The sequence below is a fragment of the Carcharhinus amblyrhynchos genome, chromosome 19, assembly GCF_965287045.1.
Source record: "Carcharhinus amblyrhynchos chromosome 19, sCarAmb.v2.hapA, whole genome shotgun sequence".
Lineage (NCBI taxonomy): Eukaryota > Metazoa > Chordata > Chondrichthyes > Carcharhiniformes > Carcharhinidae > Carcharhinus > Carcharhinus amblyrhynchos.
In genome coordinates this window covers 48,417,233-48,437,985 of record NC_137342.1, presented here as the reverse complement: position 1 = coordinate 48,437,985, position 20,753 = coordinate 48,417,233, and the positions used below count along the sequence as shown (strand labels likewise).

Sequence of the window (20,753 nt, the reverse complement as noted above, 5' to 3'; positions counted from 1 at the left end):
TGTGTGTTGTAACTTTAAAAATCTGATCTCCATCCTGTCATAATTTTTTTGGGCATGTGAAATTTTTTGTACTGTTCCCTTAGACTGTTAATGGTCAGTAGTTATTGATTTCACGCTTGTAGTTTGGTGGTGTTCATTCTCTGATTATTTTGAAGCAGTCCTGGTAGGAGCAATCTGGCAAAATGCCAGGTTACTCCTACCAGGAATGATGCCTTTTTTTCCTGCCACTGTTTTGTAATGTTTTGGTATCAATGCACTAAATAAGGTCTAACGGCTGCACTGGGGAGAGTCAAAGGAATTTATATCCATCTCCTCCCTGCCCCTTTCCGTGAAACTTTCCAGAGGCTTGCATACTTAATCTAGGTCCACCTTTCTATATGGTGCTGAGGATGTGTTGGAGGCACCATCTTTTAACTTAAATGTTTACCTGATGTTCGGTCTGCCTCCTCAGGTGGACATTAAAGGCCTTGAGGCACTAAGAACAGTGGCATTCTCCCTGGTCACCTGGCCAATGTTTATCCCTCAATGAACACTACTAAAACAGATTATCTGGTCATTGTCTCTTTGCAAACTGTCAATCCAAATTCTTTGCTACATTTGCCTACATCAAAACAATGGCGATCACTTTGGGACATCTTATAGGATCATAGAATGAATGATACAGTACCGACAGAGACAATTCAGACATTGTGCCCATTTCAGCACTTTGAACAAGTTATCCAAATCATTGCATTCCCTCTGACTGATTGCCCATAGTGCTCAAATTCTTTTCAAGTATTTACCCTTCTGAAAGTTATTATTGAACTGTTTCCATTGCCTCTTCAGACTGTCCATTCCAGATTTTAATACCTCATAAAATCAAAGAATGATTGTAGCACAAGAAGGCCATTTAGCTTGTCCATGCTGACTGTCCGCTAGAGCAACTTGCCATGTTCAACCCCCTATCTCGTTCCCTGTAATCCTTTAAATGAGTTCTTTTCAGATAATTATCCAATTCTCTTTTGAAACCTTTATTAGGTCTGTGTCCACCTGTCCTTGGGCAGTTCACTCCTGATTCTAATTGCTTGCTGTGTACATAAGGAAGTTTTTCCTCTTGATGTTGTTGCATCCTTTACTAATTGTTGTAAACCATTGTTTCCTGGATCCTCTGCCAGTGGGAATGCTTTCTCCCTATCAGTGCTGTCCAGATTGTCCACGAGTTTGAACTCCCAATGTAAAAATATTTCTGTTCTTCGTCTCTTTGGTTCTTTTGCCAATTACTTTTAAATCTGTGTCTTGGTTACTAACCGTTCTGCCACCAGAAACAGTTTCACCTTATTTACTCTATTAAAACCCTATCATGTTGTCACGTGTTATAAAAATGTAAGACTTTGTTTAATCTATGAATGAACTGTCCATAATGTATTTTCTAGATTATTTTCCATTTTGACTGCCATTTTTGGAGGATTGTCCTTACCATGACTACTTTTAGTTAATTATTAGAAATTTTCTGAACTAAAATTATTTTGTTTGTTTTCCATTAATTAGCATTCTATACCAGAAACCCACTCTTGCTGGACAGCTCTTATTTCTCAGCTCAGTCAAAACATAGAACGTAGAACATTACAGCTCCGTACAGACCCTTCGGTCCTCGATGTTGTGCCGACCAGTGGAACCAATCTAATGAGCCTCTAACCTAAACTATTCCAATATTATCCATATATCTAGCCAATGACCATTTGAATGCCCTTAAAGTTGGCGAGGCCACTACTGCTGCAGGCAGGGCATTCCACGCCCTTAGTACCCTCTGAGTAAAGAACCTACCTCTGACATCTGTCCTATATTTAACACTCCTCAATTTAAAGCTATGTCCCCTTGTGTTAGCCACCACCATCTGAGGAAAAAGGCTCTCGCTGTCCACCCTATCTAATCCTCTGATCATCTTGTATGCCTCAATTAAGTCATCTCTTAACCTTTTTCTCTAATGAAAACAACCTCAAGTCCCTCAGCCTTTCCTCATAAGACCTTCTCACCATACCAGGCAATATCCTGATAAATCTCCTCTGCACCCTTTCCAATGCTTCCACATCTTTCCTATAATGCGGTGACCAGAACTGTACACAATACTCCAAGTGCGGCCGCACCAGACTCTTGTACAGCTGCAACATGATCTCATGGCTCCGGAACTCAATCCCTCTACCAATAAAAGCTAACACACTGTACGCCTTCTTAACAACCCTATCAACCTGGGTGCCAACTTTCAGGGATCTATGCACATGGACACCAAGATCTCTCTGCTTGTCGACACTACCAAGAGTCCTTCCATTAGCCCTATACTCTGTAATCCTGTTACACCTTCCGAAGTGAATCACCTCACAGTTTTCCGCAATAAACTCCATTTGCCACCTCTCAGCCCAGCTCTGCAGCTTATCTATGTCCCTCTGCAAACTGCAACATCCATTCGCACTGTCCACAACTCCTCCGACTTTGGTGTCATCTGCAAATTTACTAACACATCCTTCTACGCCCTCATCTAGGTCATTTATAAAAATGACAAATGGCAGTGGCCCCAAAACAGATCCCTGTGGTACACCACTAGTAACTGAACTCCAGGTTGAACATTTCCCATCAACCACCACCCTCTGTCTTCTTTCAGCTAGCCAATTCCTGATCCAAACTGCTAGATCACCCTCAATCCCATGCATCCGTATTTTCTGCAGTAGCTTACTATGGGGAACCTTATCAAATGCTTTACTGAAATCCATATACACCACATCAACTGCTTTACCCTCATCCACCTCTTTGGTCACCTTCTCAAAGAACTCAGTAAGGTTTGTGAGGCATGACCTACCCTTCACAAAACCGTGTTGACTATCCCTAATCAAATTATTTCTCTCTAGATGATTATAAATCCTATCTCTTATAATCCTTTCCAAAACTTTGCCCACAACAGAAGTAAGGCTCACCGGTCTATAATTTCCAGGATGGTCTCTACTCCCCTACTTGAACAAGGGGACAACATTTGCTATCCTCCAGCCTTCTGGTACTGTACCTGTAGACAATGATGACGTAAAGATCAAAGCCAAAGGCTCTGCAGTCTCCTCCCTAGCCTCCCAGAGAATCCTAGGATAAATTCCATTCGGCCCAGGGGACTTATCTATTTTCACACTTTCTAGAATTGCTAAAACCTCCTCCTTACGAACCTCAATCCCGTCGAGTCCAAAAGCCTGTATCTCAGTATTCTCCTCGACTACTTTGACTTTTTCCTGTGTGAACACTGACGAAAAATATTCATTTACTGCCTCTCCTATCTCTTCAGACTCCATGCACAACTTCCCACTGCTGTCCTTCACTGGCCCTAATCTTGCCCGAATCATTCTTTTATTCCTGACATACCTATAGAAAGAACATAACATAAGAAGTAGGAGCAGGAGTAGGCCATCTAGCCCTTCGAGCCTGCCCCGCCATTCAGTAAAATCATGGCTGATCTGAAGTGGCTCAGTTCCACTTTCCCACTTTCTCCCCATAACCCTTAATTCCCTTGCCTACCAAAAACCTATCTACCCGTGTCTTAAATATATTTAGTGAGGTAGCCTCCACCACTTCAACGGGCAGAGAATTCCAGAGATTGACCACCCTTTGAGTGAAGAAGTTCCTCCTCAACTCCGTTCTAAACTGCTCCCCCCTTATCTTGAGGCTGTGCCCTCTAGTCCTGCTGTCCTTTCTGAGCGGGAAGAATCTCTCTACCTGTACCCTATCCATCCCCTTCATTATCTTGTACGTCTCTATAAGATCCCCCCTCATCCTTCTAAACTCCAATGAGTTTAGAAGCTTTAGGGTTTTCCTTGATCCTACCTGCCAAAGACTTCTCATGTCCTCTTCTGGCTCTTAATTCTCTCTTTAGGTCAAAGGGTGCTGTTAAAGGAGCATCACCTTTGATAACTTTCTTTCTAATTTGTATTATGTAATAATTTGACTGTAGAGTATTTATATTGGTTAAAATTGTACACTTCTGTAATGCTCTATGATAACATTTGGTGCATTGTTCATGATACCAATCATGACCCAGTAAACCTCAGTCCTCTTTCTACAAATTTTTCTGCACAGTTATCAAATACTGCATGCACAAAAGTTGACAATCAGAAACTTGACCTCAAGCAGTTTAGCACTATTGTTCTTGAAAGACTCTAGTCTTTTCTCCCGGTTGACTGAGAAGGCCTCAAGTAGGCATTTTTGGTGCTGGGTGGCAGCCAAAACTTTTCTCACATCCCAATCATAACAGGTATCCTGAACCTTATGAAACAATAGCATTGCAAATTTATTTTTGACTACTAGCAATTTGGAATAATCAGTTTCTTTCTAAACTGAAATCCAGCTTGAAGTTACTTTTTGTTTGGTTTGGAAATTTTGTAATGGTTATCAACTTTCCTGAAGTCAGTGTGGGAATTCAACTGGATTTCAGAATTTTTTTCAACCGTTTGATTTAGTTATATTCTAGTTTAGGGTAGAACGTGCCAGCTAAAGTAATGTTTTATTGCAAATCTTGATGTAGGAAAAGGTTTAAGTGGTTTTAGTTGATCAATTCACAACAATCCCAGTCAAGAAAGAAGTAACTCTATGCTGAATCTGCTTTATGTCCTCTAAAACCTGCTCTGTTAAAATAGTTTAGAGAGAAACCTGATTGCTTTATCAATATGATTGATATGTCACATAGATATTTGCATAGTTCCTTAATTAAGTTGGCACAGTGGTTAGCATTGCTGCCTCACAGTGCCAGGGATCTGTGCCCCCAAGATGTGTAGGTTAGTTGGATGAGATATAGTGAATATGCGGAATTATGGGGATTGGAGGAGGGGGAGAGGGCTTGGGTAGGATACTCTGTCAGGGAGTCAGTGCAGACCTGATGGGCCAAATGGCCTTTTCTGCATTGTAGAGATTCTATTATTCTAGTAGTTCCTTAGTTAGTATGACACATACATTACGTTCTGTCCATACAAATGTTGGCTTTTTATTGAAGGCTGTCTAAAATAAGTTAGTACTTGCTATATACCTGTTTGCTGTTTCAGTGAAATGTCGATGTTCAGTGAAATTTGGTTCCTCAATTGAGTTTCAAAGTTCATAATTTTTCAACTATCTGGGGACTAATAATATTTGTGCATCTTGCATGATTAACCTGACAGCAGAATTGAGTTCTAGGCCAAAACTTCCTTTTAACTTCTGTTTTTGTGGGGTTTTTTTCCTATTAGACGAATCTTGCATTCGAAAGGAGAGCTGAGTGAAGATCGGCACAAGCAGTATGAGGAATTTGCCACCTCCTACCAGAAGCTATTAGCGAACACACACAGCCTGGCTGATCTGTTGGATGAGAACATGCCTGAACTTCCACAAGACAAATCTGCTCAGGAAGGTAAATTACCCATGAGAAAGTTGCTGTTTTAGTGGCAGAGGATAGCATGTGAACGCGATAATGTGGCAGTGTCCCGATTCCATTAGAGTTTGTATTCTTTTGTATTTGGATAAGCAGAAAGAAATGCAAGTCATATCTTTGGAAGATATTTCTGTTATTGCAGAGGGTATAGCAGAGATGTTAAATTAATATTTTGCATCCCATTTTACCAAGGAGGTAGACACTGCCTCGCATATGGTGACAGCCAAAGAAATTCTGTTCTTGGAAGGGCTCAACATTAATGTGGAGGAAGTGTTCAATCGACTTTTGGTGCTGAAAGTTGACAAGGGACCGGTTGAGATGCATCCAAGGATGTGGAAGGAAGTGAGAATGGAAATTGTAGGGGCACTGGCCATAATCTTTCAGTCTTCTCTGGCAACTCCCCTGAGTTGAGAGGACTGGAGAATTGCAAATGCTATGTCCTTGTAGAGAAAATGTTGGGAGGATAGCCCAGCAACCACAAGCCAGTCAGTTTAACATTAGTAATGGGTAAGTTTCTAGAAACAATTTTTCGGGGTAGAATTGTAGTCACATGGAAAAATGTGGGATGATCAGGAAAACTAGCATAGATATCTAAAGGGGCAATCATGTTTAACTTGCTGGAGTTTTTTGAGAAGGCAACAGAAAAGGTCGAGGAGGCAGTTTAAGAAGGCATTTGATAGAGTGCCACACAACTTTTCTTGCAAGTTTGTTTTAGCTCATGGAATAAAAGCAGTGGTGGCAACATGGATACAAAATTGGCTGAATAATTGGAAGCAGAGAATAATGGTTAATAGATTTTTTATGGCTGGAGGAAGGTTGGTAGTAGTGTTCACTAGAGGTTAGTACTGGAGCCCTTGCTTTTCTTGATATGTATGTTAATGATCTAGAGCTTGGTGTGCAGGGGACAATTTTAAAGTTTGCGGAAACACAAACTTGGAAGTATTGTAAACTGAGGTGGCTAGTGTAGAACAGAAGGACGTAGACAAGTTGGTGGAGTGGGCAGATAGGTGGCAGATGACGTTCAATGCAGAGAAGTGTAAGATGATGCATTTTGGTAGGAAGATCATGGAATGACAATATGAAGTAAAATTCTTAAAGGGGTGCAGGAGCAGAGGGACCTGGATGTATATATGCATAGATCACTGAAGGTGGCAGGTCAGAGGGAGAAAGCAGTTAATAAATCATCTCATATCTGGGATTTAATAGGGACATGGAATACAAGAGCGAAGAAGTAATTGGTGAACTTATTTATCAAAACACTAGTTAGACCTCAGCTGGAGTATTGGCTAGTCAGTTCTGGATGTCACATTATAGGAAGGATGTGAACACATTGGAGAGAGTGCACAAGAATTTGTTTATGAGAATGATTCCAGGGATGAGAAACTTCAGTTCTAAGGATAGATTGGAGAGAAGACGGCCAAGAGGAGATTTGGTTGAGATATTCAAAATTGAGGGGGCTGGACAGAGTAGATAGGGAAAAACTGTTCTTTCTTGGAAATAGATCAAGAATGCGAGGGCACAGATTAAAACTGTTTTGCAAAAGAAGCAAATAAGATATGAGAAAAAGCTTTTCCACAGAGTGGCTCAGCTCTTGTCTGGAATGCACTGCCTGGAAGTGTGGTGGAGGCAAGTTCAGTCGAGGCATGAGAGGGCATTAGATTGTTTCAATTTGAGTAATGTGCAGGGGTACGAGGAAAAAGCATGGGAATGGCACTAAGTCATGATGATCTTTTGGAAAATTGGTGCTGATGTAATGGGCCGAATGGCCTCCTTCTGTGCTGTAACAATTCAATGATTCCTTGAAGCATGAGGCAGTTTTATCAAAAACATACACCTGGCAGCTAAGAATATGATTGTAGAAAATACAATGCAAACAGGTTTAGTAAGCTCCATAAATGTATTTACTAGATTTATATGAGTAGCCACTAGGTGTCACTAAATGATAGCTGTTTCACACACCACAACAAAGTTCTGTAATTTTATTTAATAGAGCATGGCACTGGTATAGACATCTTCACACCTGGGAAGCCTGGAGAATATGACCTTGATGGAGGAATCTGGGAGGATGAGGATGCACGCAATTTCTATGAAAACTTAATTGACCTGAAAGCATTTGTACCTGCCATATTGTTCAAAGATAATGAAAAGAACTCACAGAACAAAGATGCCAGCAAAGAAGATTCAAAAGGTAATGTGGTGTGTGGATATTGAATGAAAAATTCACATTCGTGCGGAGTTGGAAAGAGATGCCAATGGCTTTGGTTGAAGCCTTGAATTTTGTTGCTCAGTCTGAGAAATTAGCTTGCGTTTGCATTTCTGAATCTGAGAAAGTGAAATATGTTTTTGGAAATATGGGATGTAATTTTAGCAGGAAGACACAAATTGGTCAACAGCTTGTTACTTCAAGTTGCTGACGGATTTGTGTATTAATAACTGTGTATGCAATTCAAAGGCTATTAGTTTGTAAAGTCTGATGCATTGACAAGATTCATCAACTTGCATAATCGGTGACTGACGCATCTCAAAGAAAATGGACTTGGGGATACTTGTAGTTATTAGATTGTAATGGGTCACAAGATATAAGCAGGTTATCAAATTAGTGTGTGTGTATGTAAGGAACACTGGTGTCCTATCTTAATGACAAATTGCTTCTTCAATCACAAGTTCCAAATATGTTTGCTTAATTGCAATAAGTAGCATAGTGATGAGCAGCATGTAATAAAAAGGCAAATGGGGATGTTGACATTTAGTGCAAATGGACTGGCGTGTAAAAGTAGAGAAATACTGTTACAATTGTATAGAGTGTTGTGAGACCACATATGGAGTATGGTGCCCAGTTTTAGTCTCCTTTTTTGAGGAAGGATGTGGTGGCATTAGAGGCAATTCAGAGGATGTTCACCAGATTGATTCCAGGGATGAAGGGTTTGATATATGAGGAGAGATTAAACAGTTTGGGCTTATATTTGCTGTGGTTTATAAGAATCAGAACGGACCTGATTGAGGTTTATAAAATTTTAAAAAAGATCGATAAAGTAAATATAGACCAAATGTTTCTCTTATGGGTTAACCTCGAACAAGAGGTCACAGATATAGGTCGACAGGCAGTAGATTTAAAACTGAGATGAGAAACTACTACTCGCAGAGGGTGGTGAATTTGTGGAACTTGCTGCCCCATAGCACAGTGGATTCTGAATCACTGAATAATTCCAAGAGGGATACCGATATATTTCTAATTTAAAAAGGATGTGGAGAATAGGTGGCAAGTCAGCCACAATCTGATTGAATGACAGAGCAGGCTTGAAGGGCTGAATTTGCCTCCTCCTACTCCTAATTCCAATGTTCCTGTGTAAGTGTATTGACATAAATCAAGCAAAATTCACCTGCATTGTAGTGCAGGAGCTGAATGTGTGTTGAGGAAAACCTGACATTTGCAATACTGTGGCTCACAATCTGACCAATACGTGAGCTCCACTTGTATTTGTATTTATTCATACTAGTGGCCAGGTTTGCTGTGCAGTTTGTGAGCCGTGAACCAGTACAGGAGTATGGGTATGGAGGCAGTTTAGATAGAAGGTTTTTCTTAGTTCTCCAACACCGTATTCCAGCTGCGAACAAGTTTAAAGCTAATGTTTCATCTCTTTCCCCTTCCCCTCCCATCCTCATGCCAGTCTGTACCCTCCTCAAATTTCCTATGCCCCCTTGAATCCTCCATGCCCCTTCAGATTTCCCCCATGATATCTCACCCAGTATGCATCATGTACAGTCCTCAAATTCCATGTAATATCAATGGAGATATTTTATATTCCATCCAATAAGGCTTTTTGTATCATTCATATTAGGAGAAAGGAATGCTGTAATCCTGTGTCAACTAGCCAGAAACCACATCAAATATACAACCTGTTATTACAACTGCTTAAGTGTTATCCATTCTTGGATATATTAAAACCCATTAATACTTGGAACTCAGCCAATCATTAATAATAGCTACAGCTGTCCAAAGGATAGATCCCTTTGGGAAGGAAATAGCCAATGCTCATTTCAGTTTCAAAGTAGAGTGCTTCTCCAATCAATGAAGAGAGGCAGATGGTTAGTTTATTTTTGAAGTGTCAAACCATGCACTTCAATGAGTCAAACCCATTTAAATTATAGATTAAAAGACTGACAGGGACATCTTGATACATTTTTCACTGCAGTGTGATGCTTTTTCCATTAGTTAAGCACTGTAATGCACATGAACAAATATGACTGCAGATTCAACTTACCTTTAAAATACTGATCACCTCATTAAATGCACACTCTGTGTTGCAATACAGCACCGAATAATGTCATTTGAAGATGTGAAAGCACTCTACACTTAGCTTTCAGAATATTCCAGACTCCTCGACAGAGTTTCCATTTTCTTCACAAACGCTCAAACTTGGTATGCTTTTAAAGGGCTTTGAAAATCTTTTTTTAATTTAATATTATCACATGTATTGATATTGTTTCTTGTGTGCTATACAGACGAAGCATACTGTTCATAGAAAAGGTAAGGAGAGTGTGCATAATGTAGTGTTATAGTCATAGCTAGGATTTAGACAACAATCAGCTTAATGCGAGGTAGGTCTATTCAGTTGTCTGATGGCAGTAGGGAAGAAGCTATTCTTAAGTTGGTTGGTTCGTGACTTCAGACTTTTGTATCTTCTCCCCGATTGGGGAAAAAACCCTACATTACCAGAAGAAAATGACCTGCAGGGTGAAATCCAATTTTCATCCTCAATTTAAAATGGGGAACCCAACCTTATTAGGGACAAGTGTGGGTTTTGCACACTGTATGTTCCCGATTCACAAAACAACCAGGGAAAAATGGTGTAGAGTTGAGAACATGAAGGAAAGTTTTCCAAAAAAAAGTGTGCCTATTTGCGCACTGAAATGTACCTTTGTACCCAGATGAAAATTTGGCCTTTAAAGTCTGCCAACAGTCCTTAAAACTTGTTAAACCAAAGAAAATGTTTTCAGCGGTCTCGAAATTGTGTTCTTTGGCTTTTTCTCCAAGTGTTTGTTTATGACCTAAACTTTGACAACACCTTGGAGCACTGGTTCCTGATAAATCAGGGGAGCAGGAGTCAATGTCTGTATTGTGCAAGCAGGATAGTTCTGTCCTCCTAATGGTGTTGCAGACTATAATTACACATTGAAGGTTTCTTGAGATACGTTTGCAAAGATTTTGGCATATTTGCGGCCGCAATGTTTTTTTCACTTTGCCTAACATAATTTACATTAAATTAATCAGCATGTGTATACAATTTTATCAGGTACAATCAAATTGATTGTTTTTGTAGTAATGCAGCCACACTATTTGTGTGTTCTGCACTGAGAAGAAAGATTTCACTCTGTTGGGTGAATATATGGGATTTAATCATCCAGGCAGCAAGTACAAACCTTGATCCCCAGTTTATAATTAGTTTGTTGCAGTCATAAGTGGGTCTGTAATGGCCAAAATATTCCAGGATTGGATAGGGGTGAAAATAAATAAGGTTTTCAATACCTGACTGCTATCTAGTAGATACAAGCAGATTTGTTATTTAAAGTAATTAATTTGTTTGTCACATGCATGTTGAGCTTCGCTCACTTGCAACACCCTCCAGTTAAATAACTTGTTCATGGGTGAAAGGCAAATACAGTTAGAGGATCATTGATAGCTTTGCTGCCATTTCCAGCTTGAGATGCCATCTTCAGGAAGATGGGGAAGATGATTATTTTGCTGTGTGACATATAGTTGGTGTTTTGGAAATGAAAAGCCAGAGTTTTAGCAGTATTGAGTGTAGCTTCCATCGTTTGAGTATCTTTTTCATTTTATACTGTAAATAATAGTTTATTGTAAAAATGAGATAGAAATCTACTGCCTCGCCCACCCCGGAATCAGAGTGTGTGAAGGGCGAACAATGGAAATATCCATTGACCTCAGGTGGGAATTTCTGGCCTCACTTGATTGAGGCTGTAAAATCCTGCCCGTGTTCTATTACACAAATGGTTTACGTGAAAAGCCTGTTAAATCCACCACAGGACACCTTTATTTAAAGTAATTAATCTGTTTCTAACAGATTCCAAAGATGGAAAAGAGACCAAGGAAGGAAAAGATTCCAAAGAGTTGGTTGCTACTGAGGAGCTGGAGCTGGAACTGGAGAATCTGGATATTAACGATGAAATGTTAGAGGAAGAAGGACCAGAAGAAACAGAAGACCTCAGTCAGAAACTTCTGGAGGAGCATGGTAACAATTGTTTTAACTATTGTAGTTAAACTGTGCAGTCTGCTACTTCAGCCATGTGGCTGAGCTGCATCCAGCCTCAACAAACTGCAGGGACAGCTTTTTGTATTTTCGTGTTTTCATATTTTCCTTATTTGTAGAATGAGATCTTTTTCAGAAACAGGTAAGTACCATTAGACTCAATAACCAGTTTCTTTGTTTATTTATTATTGTCACAAATAGTCTTACATTGACACTGCAACGAGGTTACTGTGATGGTCTCCTAGTTGCCACACTGGCATCTGTTCGTGTACACTGTGGATGAATTTAGCATGGCTAGTGCACCCAACTAGCACATCTGGGAGGAAACTGGAGCAGTCGGACGCACAGACATGGGGAGAGAGTGCAAACTCCACACAGGCAGTGACCCAAGCTCGGAATCGAATTCAGGTTCCTGGCGTTGAGGCAACAGTGCTAACCACTGTGCCACCATGCCATATATATAATTATCTATCTTGAAGGCTAGTGTTATTAGTTGTTGATCACTCCCCATCACTTTTTTCCCAAAGGAAACCTACTTTTAGGTCAGGCAGAATGTATTTTCACTTTTTTAAAAAAAAAACTGGGATTAGAAATTCTGAATTTGAGTACAGTAATGATTACTAAAACAGAAGCATTTTCAAGGAATGTTGGAGGAAATGAAGGCTTTTTTTTAAAGTATTTTTCTTTTAAGTCTGCTTTTGTTTCCTGCCTGTATTAGAATTTAAATGGGCAACAGGATTTCAGAAACTCCACAAACTAACTGGCTTTTTAAAACACAGGCCCTGAGAAAGGGAATTATTTCCCCTATTTATCAATGCCTTTATGGCTCAGAACAAAATGATACATCACTTTATTTAAAATAGAAATAATTTAGAAATGTAGCAAAAACTTGACAAAGTCCTGTCCTTTAAAAAAAATTTTTGAATAAAACATTTGTAACCTAGAAGTGGTGCTATGAATTAGCAAATTTCCATCTGTTCAGACATTGCATCTGTCAGGAGTGCCTGCAGATATGCTGTGCATTGTTTGAAACAAAATAGACAAATCCAGTCAGCATAGGAAATCAAGTTATGACCATTCAGTCATTGTAAAAGAGTGCATCAGTTCTATTTAGTACTTAGGAAATGCTGGCATAGCACAATGCTGACAGTTCCATGTGGTTCGATTAATGGGCATCTGGTTGGTCTTACTTTGCTGTCAGAATGGTTTGTATCATATGGCATGTAGGGTACGATAAGCATAAATGCTCATGTACACTCTAAAGTTACATGCTCAAATGGGGTTGTTATTGCTCCAAGCCTATGCTGACCTTTTAGTTCCTCAAACAGATGTCTGCCTTAAAATGGGTGCAGTTAAAGATGTGCGGGTTAGGTTGATTGGCCATGCTAAAATTGCCCCTTGGTGTCCTGAGATGCGTAGGTTAGAGGGATTAGCGGGTAAATATGTAACAATATGCGGGTAGGGCCTGGGTGGGATTGTGGTCGGTGCAGACTTGATGGGCCGAATGGCCTTTCTTTGCACTGTAGGGTTTCTATGATTCAGTTCTCTGCTACAGTTCTTCACACAACATTGAATGTCAAACCTGTTGCTGTCTTGCATGGAAACTCTGGTTTGGAATGACAGCTATATGGTGATTGCATTGGAAAGGGGCAATCAGCTGCTCTGAAGCCTTGCCTCTCTGTAATCTCCTAACTATATTAGGGGTTGAGGGTTTTAAACAAAAAGAATAGGTGTGGTTTGCACATGTAGATTCAAATAACAAACACCAGCTTTATTCTAGGACGTGTTGCTAGTACAGAGAACAAATAAACCAAAACAGTAGCAACGTTCTAATGACATCAAATTATGTGATCAACTCTTAAAATATAGAACACCCTTTCCCCTTTCTGCGGTCATGACAGCAAATTACTATGATAAGCACAGGATCAATAACACTCCAGACACAGTACAGTGTATCATTAATCATTATACACAGTCAGTAAGAAAGTCAGTCAAGTTATTCCTCTTTGGTTGTATATGATGTTCTGGAATTTGGCTGTTTAACCTTAGAACTTTGATTTGGAACTTCAGTAGACTATGGGCAGGATTTTACTACCTCACTCGAGGTCAACGGAGAATTCCATTTCGCGAGCCTTGCTTGTCCTGATTGCAGGGCGGGGGAGGCAGTAAGGTTCCAGCCTATTTCTCGGGAGTAAGTCTGTATCATTCTCACTCAGCAAAGCAGCAGAAACACAATCATCAAACAATTCAGACACAACTAAGTCTTCTATAGTAGTCAATGCAACACTTAGAGGCTAAGCAGCCGAAGATGATTTGGAGAAATCATTCCGAGATGACGACAGTTGGCCAGTATGGCGTCGCCAAACTAGCTCACCTTTGGTTTGAACTGTGTAAGAAATCGGATCTGTTTTTACGAAAACTGGCTGGTATCCATTTCTCACTCATGGAATTCTAACACTTGAAACACGTTTTGAAATGAGTGTTGTTTTGCTCTTTCTTCTCACCTAGCAACTTGAGATTAGTATTGACGCTCTACTATCTTTTGAGGTCTCTGGAGGTAATAACAAATCAAATATAGTTTTCAACTTTCCAGTTAACCAATCTTGCAAAAATTTCATCAGGTTTTTCAATTGTTTGCTCAGTTGTAGTAGTTAACAACTTCGGCCACTTTGGTCATGAACATGTAATCCTCAAATAGACCAGCAAAATCTACATGCACTCGTGACCATGGCATTTTAGATCACTCACAAAATATAAAGGGACAATGGTGGTGTATTTCTTATTTATGCACAGGATTGACATTGTCCCGCCTTTTCTTCAATCTAGCTGAGCATCCAGACCCAGCCACCAAAAATAACTACATGCTAATTCCTTCATCTGACTATACCGGGATATCCATCAAGTATTTGTTCAAGAACTCTTCCCGTGCAGACTAGAAGAAATGATCACTCGGAGTCCCCACAATAAACACCCATCTCAGATGGTCACCTCAAACTTTCTTGACATGTTTGGTTTCATTCTAACTGGCTCTAACATACCAGTGTTAACAAGTTGCACCAATTCCTCTTTGACATTGGGATGAATTGCATATGGCACTGCTCATGCTTTGAGACTTTTTGATTGACTATTAGGCTTAATCTTGAATTTCACTTGAACTCCCTTCATTTAGCCAAGTGTCTTTTCAAATATTCTCTTGTATTTATTCAGAAAGTGCTATAGGTCTGTTTTGGTATCGACTGGTCTGTTGATAGCACTCCAGTTAAACTTCACTAAACTAAATCTCCCAGATAGAGCTGTCAAATTACCACGGACCACATGGAGAGACAACTTTGGTGCTTGTCAACATAATATTGGCTATGATGTACCCTTTGAACCACATGATCTCTTTCGTGTATGTCCTTAAAATCACACCAGCTGCGTTTAAAGGAAGATACTTCAGATTTTGTTGGTATTTAGTCTCAGGAGTTAAAGGTATGGCAGTACCAGTATCAACCTCCACCTTAACTTCGGAATTACCCAGAATCTGTGTGATTCACACTGAAAGATGAGCTGTTCGTTCGGAGCTCTTCATCATACTTTTGAATATTCTCTTCTCCCAAGTCCTAATTCCTTCCTTCTATGCTGTAAATTTTTTTTGTAGAATGCAACTTGTCCTCCTTCTTCAACGTACTCTGAATATTCTTCCCAGGAAAAGCTGGTCTAGCCCAACAAACCTTTGCAATATGACCCATTTTGCCACAGTTTTTGCATTGACTATCCTTGCTCCAGCATTACTCGCTGAATGGCCCATTGTGGCACATCTGCAACATGCTTGTTTGCTATTTTGACTTCCTATGGCCAATTCCCAACTTGTGGTTCTTCATTTCTACATTAAATTGTGAAACCTTTTTAGCAGCCAGTTCCAACAACACCACGATTTCTACTCCAAGAAAAGCAAAAACAAAATGCTGGAAAATCTCTGCAGGTCTGATAGCATCTACAGAGAGAGGATAAAGCTAACATTTTGAGTCTGGATGACTCTTCGACGGAATTCAAGTTCTGAGTTCAGCTCTGACAAAGGGTCATTCAGACTCAAAGTATTAGCTTTATTCTCTCTCTACAGATGCTGTCAGACCTGCTGAGATTTTCCAGCATTTTCTGTCTTCAGATTCCAGCACCCACGCAGTATTTTGCTTTGAACTGTGATTTCCACAGATGTCTTTAAAGCCAAAGCATGTTCGGTTAGGAAACTTCCTTTGGATAGCCTAACCTTTGAAGAGTATCTTCTAATGACTCGCCAAACACTCAAAGTTGTGCCAGCCTTTTTAAAGTTGCCGTAAACTGAGCAATGCTTTCACCTTCCATTTGGTTCCTAAATGACTCCACGATGATCAGTGACTTCAGGTAGCAATGCTCTTCAACAATCAAATCATCCTAAGTTTTTGTTCCTGGCTTTGCTGGACGAAATAAGCAGCAGAACAAATTGAAGGTTTTACTTCCTATTGTACTGAGAAAATTGCAACTCGTTGCAATTTTATTCACATGTACAAAGCACTGAAAAAGTTCTGCAGAGGAACTCCATGATTTATTTTCATCATTTAAAAGGCCCCATAGATCCTAACTGAGCCACCATTTCTCTTGCAGGCACTCATATTTTATTTTACTATTTCCCAATATTCCCTTTTACCCTGGAGACCACTGATGCTGAGTTTTTTCTCAAATGGCCCCAGTTGTACAGCAAAGCATCTCAGCATTTAAAATGTGCTAGATTCTGCTTGAAATCTCAGCTTTCCCTGATCGGAAAACCACACAGAGCGCTTTATTCTTATTGGACTTCCAGGCAGTAGCACGTCTGCCTTTACCCCTGTTGCTGCTTCTCCCCAGCCTCCTTACCTTTGAAGTATGAGGACCCACAATCTTCTTTCTTCGACTTAAGAATTTTTCTCTGTTTTCAATCAAACAAAATTCTGACTCTCCTCCAATTTTTTTTGAATGTCCTAAATAAGGTTTTTTAAACTAAAAGAAAAACATAGGATCTGCACATGTAGATTCAAAGTAACACACAACTTTATTCTAGGAGCTCTTGCCTGTGCAGAGAACAAATTGAAACCAGAACAGCAGCCTGTGCAGCGTCCCAATCACACCACCATCCAATCGTGATCAGCACTTAAAACTGCAACCACTTAAATCTATAATGCACTCCCAAGCAAAGCTTTGGGATTTATTAGGACATAATGTGTCTTTGTTATAGACAGGAGAATAAAAGTGATACAAGTACACATTAATGGTGAATGCTGATGCTCTTCTCATAAGAACATAAGAACATAAGAAATAGGAGCAGGAGTAGGCCAACTAGCCCTTCGAGCCTGCCCCGCCATTCAATAAGATCATGGCTGATCTGTCGTGGCTCAGTTCCACATTCCCGCCCTCTCCCCATAACCCTTAATCCCCTCTCTTATCAAAAACCCATCAACCCGCATCTTAAAAATATTTAGCGAGGTAGCCTCCACCACTTCAACGGGCAGAGAATTCCAGAGATTCACCACCCTTTGAGTGAAGAAGTTCCTCCTCAACTCTGTTCTAAACCGCCCCCCCTTTATCTTGAGGCTGTGCCCCCTAGTCCTACTGTCCTTTCTGAGCGGGAAGAGTCTCTCCACCTCTATCCTATCCATCCCATTCATCATCTTATACGTCTCAATGAGATCTCCCCTCATTCTTCTAAACTCTAACATGTACAAGCCTAATTTATTCAGCCTCTCCTCATAGCTCAACCCCCTCAACTCCGGCATCAGCCTAGTAAACCACCTCTGCGCTCCCTCCAAGGCCAAAATATCCTTGCATAAGTACGGCGCCCAAAACTGCACACAGTACTCCAGCTGCGGCCGCACCAATGCCCTATACAGCCGCAGCTCTCGTTCTCTCTCTCTCTCTCTCCCACACACACTCTCTCTCTCTCTCTCTCTCTCTCTCTCTCTCTCTCTCTTCCCCCCTATTTTTGGGCTGACTGTACTCCTCAGTCTTGTTCTGAAGGATACGGGAAATGCCTGCAGCCGCTACTTACTAGAACAGTTAATAAGGTGACCGATTTACCCCAGCAACATTTTTCCGTTCTTGATCTCCTCCCTGTTTTGATTGTTCATTGGGAAAGGAGCAACAGAAATTTGCTCCTTAGCCTCTACTAACGTTGAACGGAAAGGAATTACATGAGATTAATTTGCATTGACAGTCTATTATTTTCCATCCATGAAGAATCCTCTCTGGCACCTTAAGTCACGTATCATGACTGCAAACTAACAGATTTCTCTTGAGCATGAGGCCATGTCTACTGCCCAGTGATCCTGCAGATTTGTCAGGAAGAACTGTTTTGTAATGGTGCAGCGGTACAATATTACAGTACAGATAACTTTAATCTCATAATAGGGTTGACTGGTTATCTGCCACTGAAATGTCAATCTCAAATAAATGGCTATGAAGTTACACCAAGAAGATGCAATTTGATCCGTAACCATGGGTCTCCTGGCTGGCTCAGAGATATGATTGTAGAGGACTGGAGCAGATTGCCTGCTTGTGCTTTTGGTTATCAGTAACTCGGGTAGAAGTTTTATTTGTAACTCAAAGAAAATGCAAAATGTGCTTTCCTAATATGTAGCTGATATTGCCTCCATTTGTTTTTGTCATTACGATCCCAGTTTTAAATGTGAAAATGCCTTTATCCTCTATCTAATACATTGCAGAACAAGATGAAGAGGAAGCCAGCACTGGTTCTCATCTGAAACTGATAGTGGATGCTTTTCTACAGCAACTACCTAACTGTGTCAACCGTGACCTGATAGACAAGGTACGTTTAAGAGTTCTGTTCCGTATGCAAATTTGTACAACTACTTTTCCTTTATGCGCACAGCTTCAGTTATCTGCTGTTAACCATGTAGAATTTCCTTTGCAGCTAGAGGAACCCAAAATTAATCTCCCTGTCTTGCTATAAGTCTTGTGTATTACTCTGTTCTAAATATTACTTTTCTCTCAGAAGATGCAATTGGTACTGCCTCAACCACACTGAGGCAAAGCATGCCAGTGACTGCGAAGAAATTTCTCCCCACTCTCTGACAGTTTTAAATTGATAATTTCCTTCAGTCATCCATGTTGTCTCTCCTATGGGAGAGTTCTTAGTATTTCATTTCTGTGCTCAATGATCTGTAATCCGTAAATACTGAAAATAAAACTAGATCTAGCTCTGACCACTGGGGTATATAACTTGCAATCATTCTTAAATTCAAGTCACTTCATTGATCTTATAATTCTTTGTCCCCTGCCCTTTAACCAATTTCTCAGTATTTCTTTCAATGCCAGACATCTGAATTTTGTGAGACCCCTTCACAAATTTAGTTTGAAAATCCACTTTGCCTTTATTTGTCCAGTCGATCACTTCTTCAAATTTGTCAAGACATGATAACTAACGTGAATTTCTAAACATTTATGAATTGCATCTCAAATTATGGATTATGAGCTTAAAGCACAACTGATGAGCCTAAACCAACTGGCCCATAATTAGTTACGCTGTTCACTTTTCTCTCCCATTCTGGACAGTCACATCAACCTCTTGCTTGTGTGAAGTTGTAACCACCATTTTCTGGAGTCAAGTCACCAGGTGCCTTTGTAGTAAGGACAGCCTTGCTTGTACCTTCCAGCAGTTACAACATTTTTTAAAAAATGCGATACACTATACCCCTGAGGTTCTAGAGTTTGTTTTCTGTACACTCAGTACAGCATAATTCTGTCCCTTGGGAGAGTACGATAATTCTGTCTCTCAAACCAAAAATGATTTCAACCCAACTTCTTGTCTTTTAAGTGTTGCTGCCCTGTAGTTTACACAGAATAGTAATTTGCTGCAAAAAGAAGCCTAACGACTAATTTGAAGTTCTGGTGACACAGTGGTTAGCACTGCTACCTCACAGAGTCAGGGACCTGGGTTTGATTCCTGGCTTGGATTACTGTCTGTGCGGAATCTGCACGCCGTCCCCGTGTCTACGTGGGTTTCCTCCAGGTACTCTAGTTTCCTCCCATAGTCCAAAAAAAGACATGCTGGTTAGATGGATAGGCCAAGCTAAATTCTTCAGTGTATCCGAACAGGCGCCAGAGTATGGCGACTAGGGAATTTTCACAGTAACTTCATTGCGGTGTTTAATGTAAGCCTACTTGTGACAATAAATAAAATTTAAACTTAAAGGTCCAGATATATTAGGATCCTATTTTACTGTCTTTCTAAACCATCTGTGTCACTGGTCCTACTGTCCTCAGAATTTGCTGAGATTATGACCGTTTGTTCAGACCATCAAAGCAAAAAGATGTTGCTTTTTCATCTCACTGTTGGCATCCTTGTGCATTGTCCAAAAAAGTTATTTTTCTTTCTACAGTTCCTTATGTTAATTTGTTAAGAATTGAAAATAAAAGTGTAAAGAATCATGTAGCTTTCCTTTGTTTGCAGAGTTTCTTTAATAGGGAGAATGAAAAGTAACCAAGTTTCAAATGCTATCCTTGTCTCCAAAAGGATTCTTCTACATTTTGTTCTTAACAGTTCTTGATAATTAAACATATAACAATAATAAAACTTTTGTTGTGGTCCAGTAAATAATGTTGAAGATGAGATTCATCTTAATGTTAATGGAAAAGTATAAGCTTTTTTAATAGTGTTTGAGAGACTGATGAAGCAATTGAACAAGCATTTTGACCATGAAACTTTCAAAATAATCCATTTGACCTTTCAGTAATATGTCAACTCTTTCACAACAAAGGTTTTCCATTCACTTTAAAGGAAGTCACATCGAATTTTTAAAAATTCTATTCAAATATCTGATTTTTTGATACAAAGGCCCCGTTGCTTTTTTTAAAAATCCAAATCTCAAACTAGAGTCAGGAGTCTACAGCATGGAAATGGGCCTTTTGGCCCAACTTGTTCATGCCGCCCTTTTTTTAAACCCAAAGCTAATCCCAATTGCCAGCATTTGGCCCATATCCTTCTATACCATCTTACCTATGTAATTGTCCAATCACTTTTTAAAAGACAAGCTACCTCTGGCAGCTTGTTCCCAATGCTCACCATC

General features: G+C 40.0%; 1 protein-coding gene across 10 annotated transcripts in view; it reads left to right on the top strand.

The window, feature by feature from the left end:
- Positions 1-20,753, top strand: part of upf2 (UPF2 regulator of nonsense mediated mRNA decay) — a 166,580-nt gene that overhangs the window by 23,324 nt on the left and 122,503 nt on the right. For all 10 annotated transcript variants that reach the window (XM_080207740.1, XM_080207742.1, XM_080207738.1 and 7 more), the window contains 4 exons: positions 5,226-5,386; positions 7,398-7,595; positions 11,491-11,658; positions 18,390-18,493. In XM_080207740.1, coding sequence (XP_080063866.1) covers positions 5,226-5,386; positions 7,398-7,595; positions 11,491-11,658; positions 18,390-18,493 — 631 coding nt within the window. The remainder of the gene's footprint in view (positions 1-5,225; positions 5,387-7,397; positions 7,596-11,490; positions 11,659-18,389; positions 18,494-20,753) is intronic.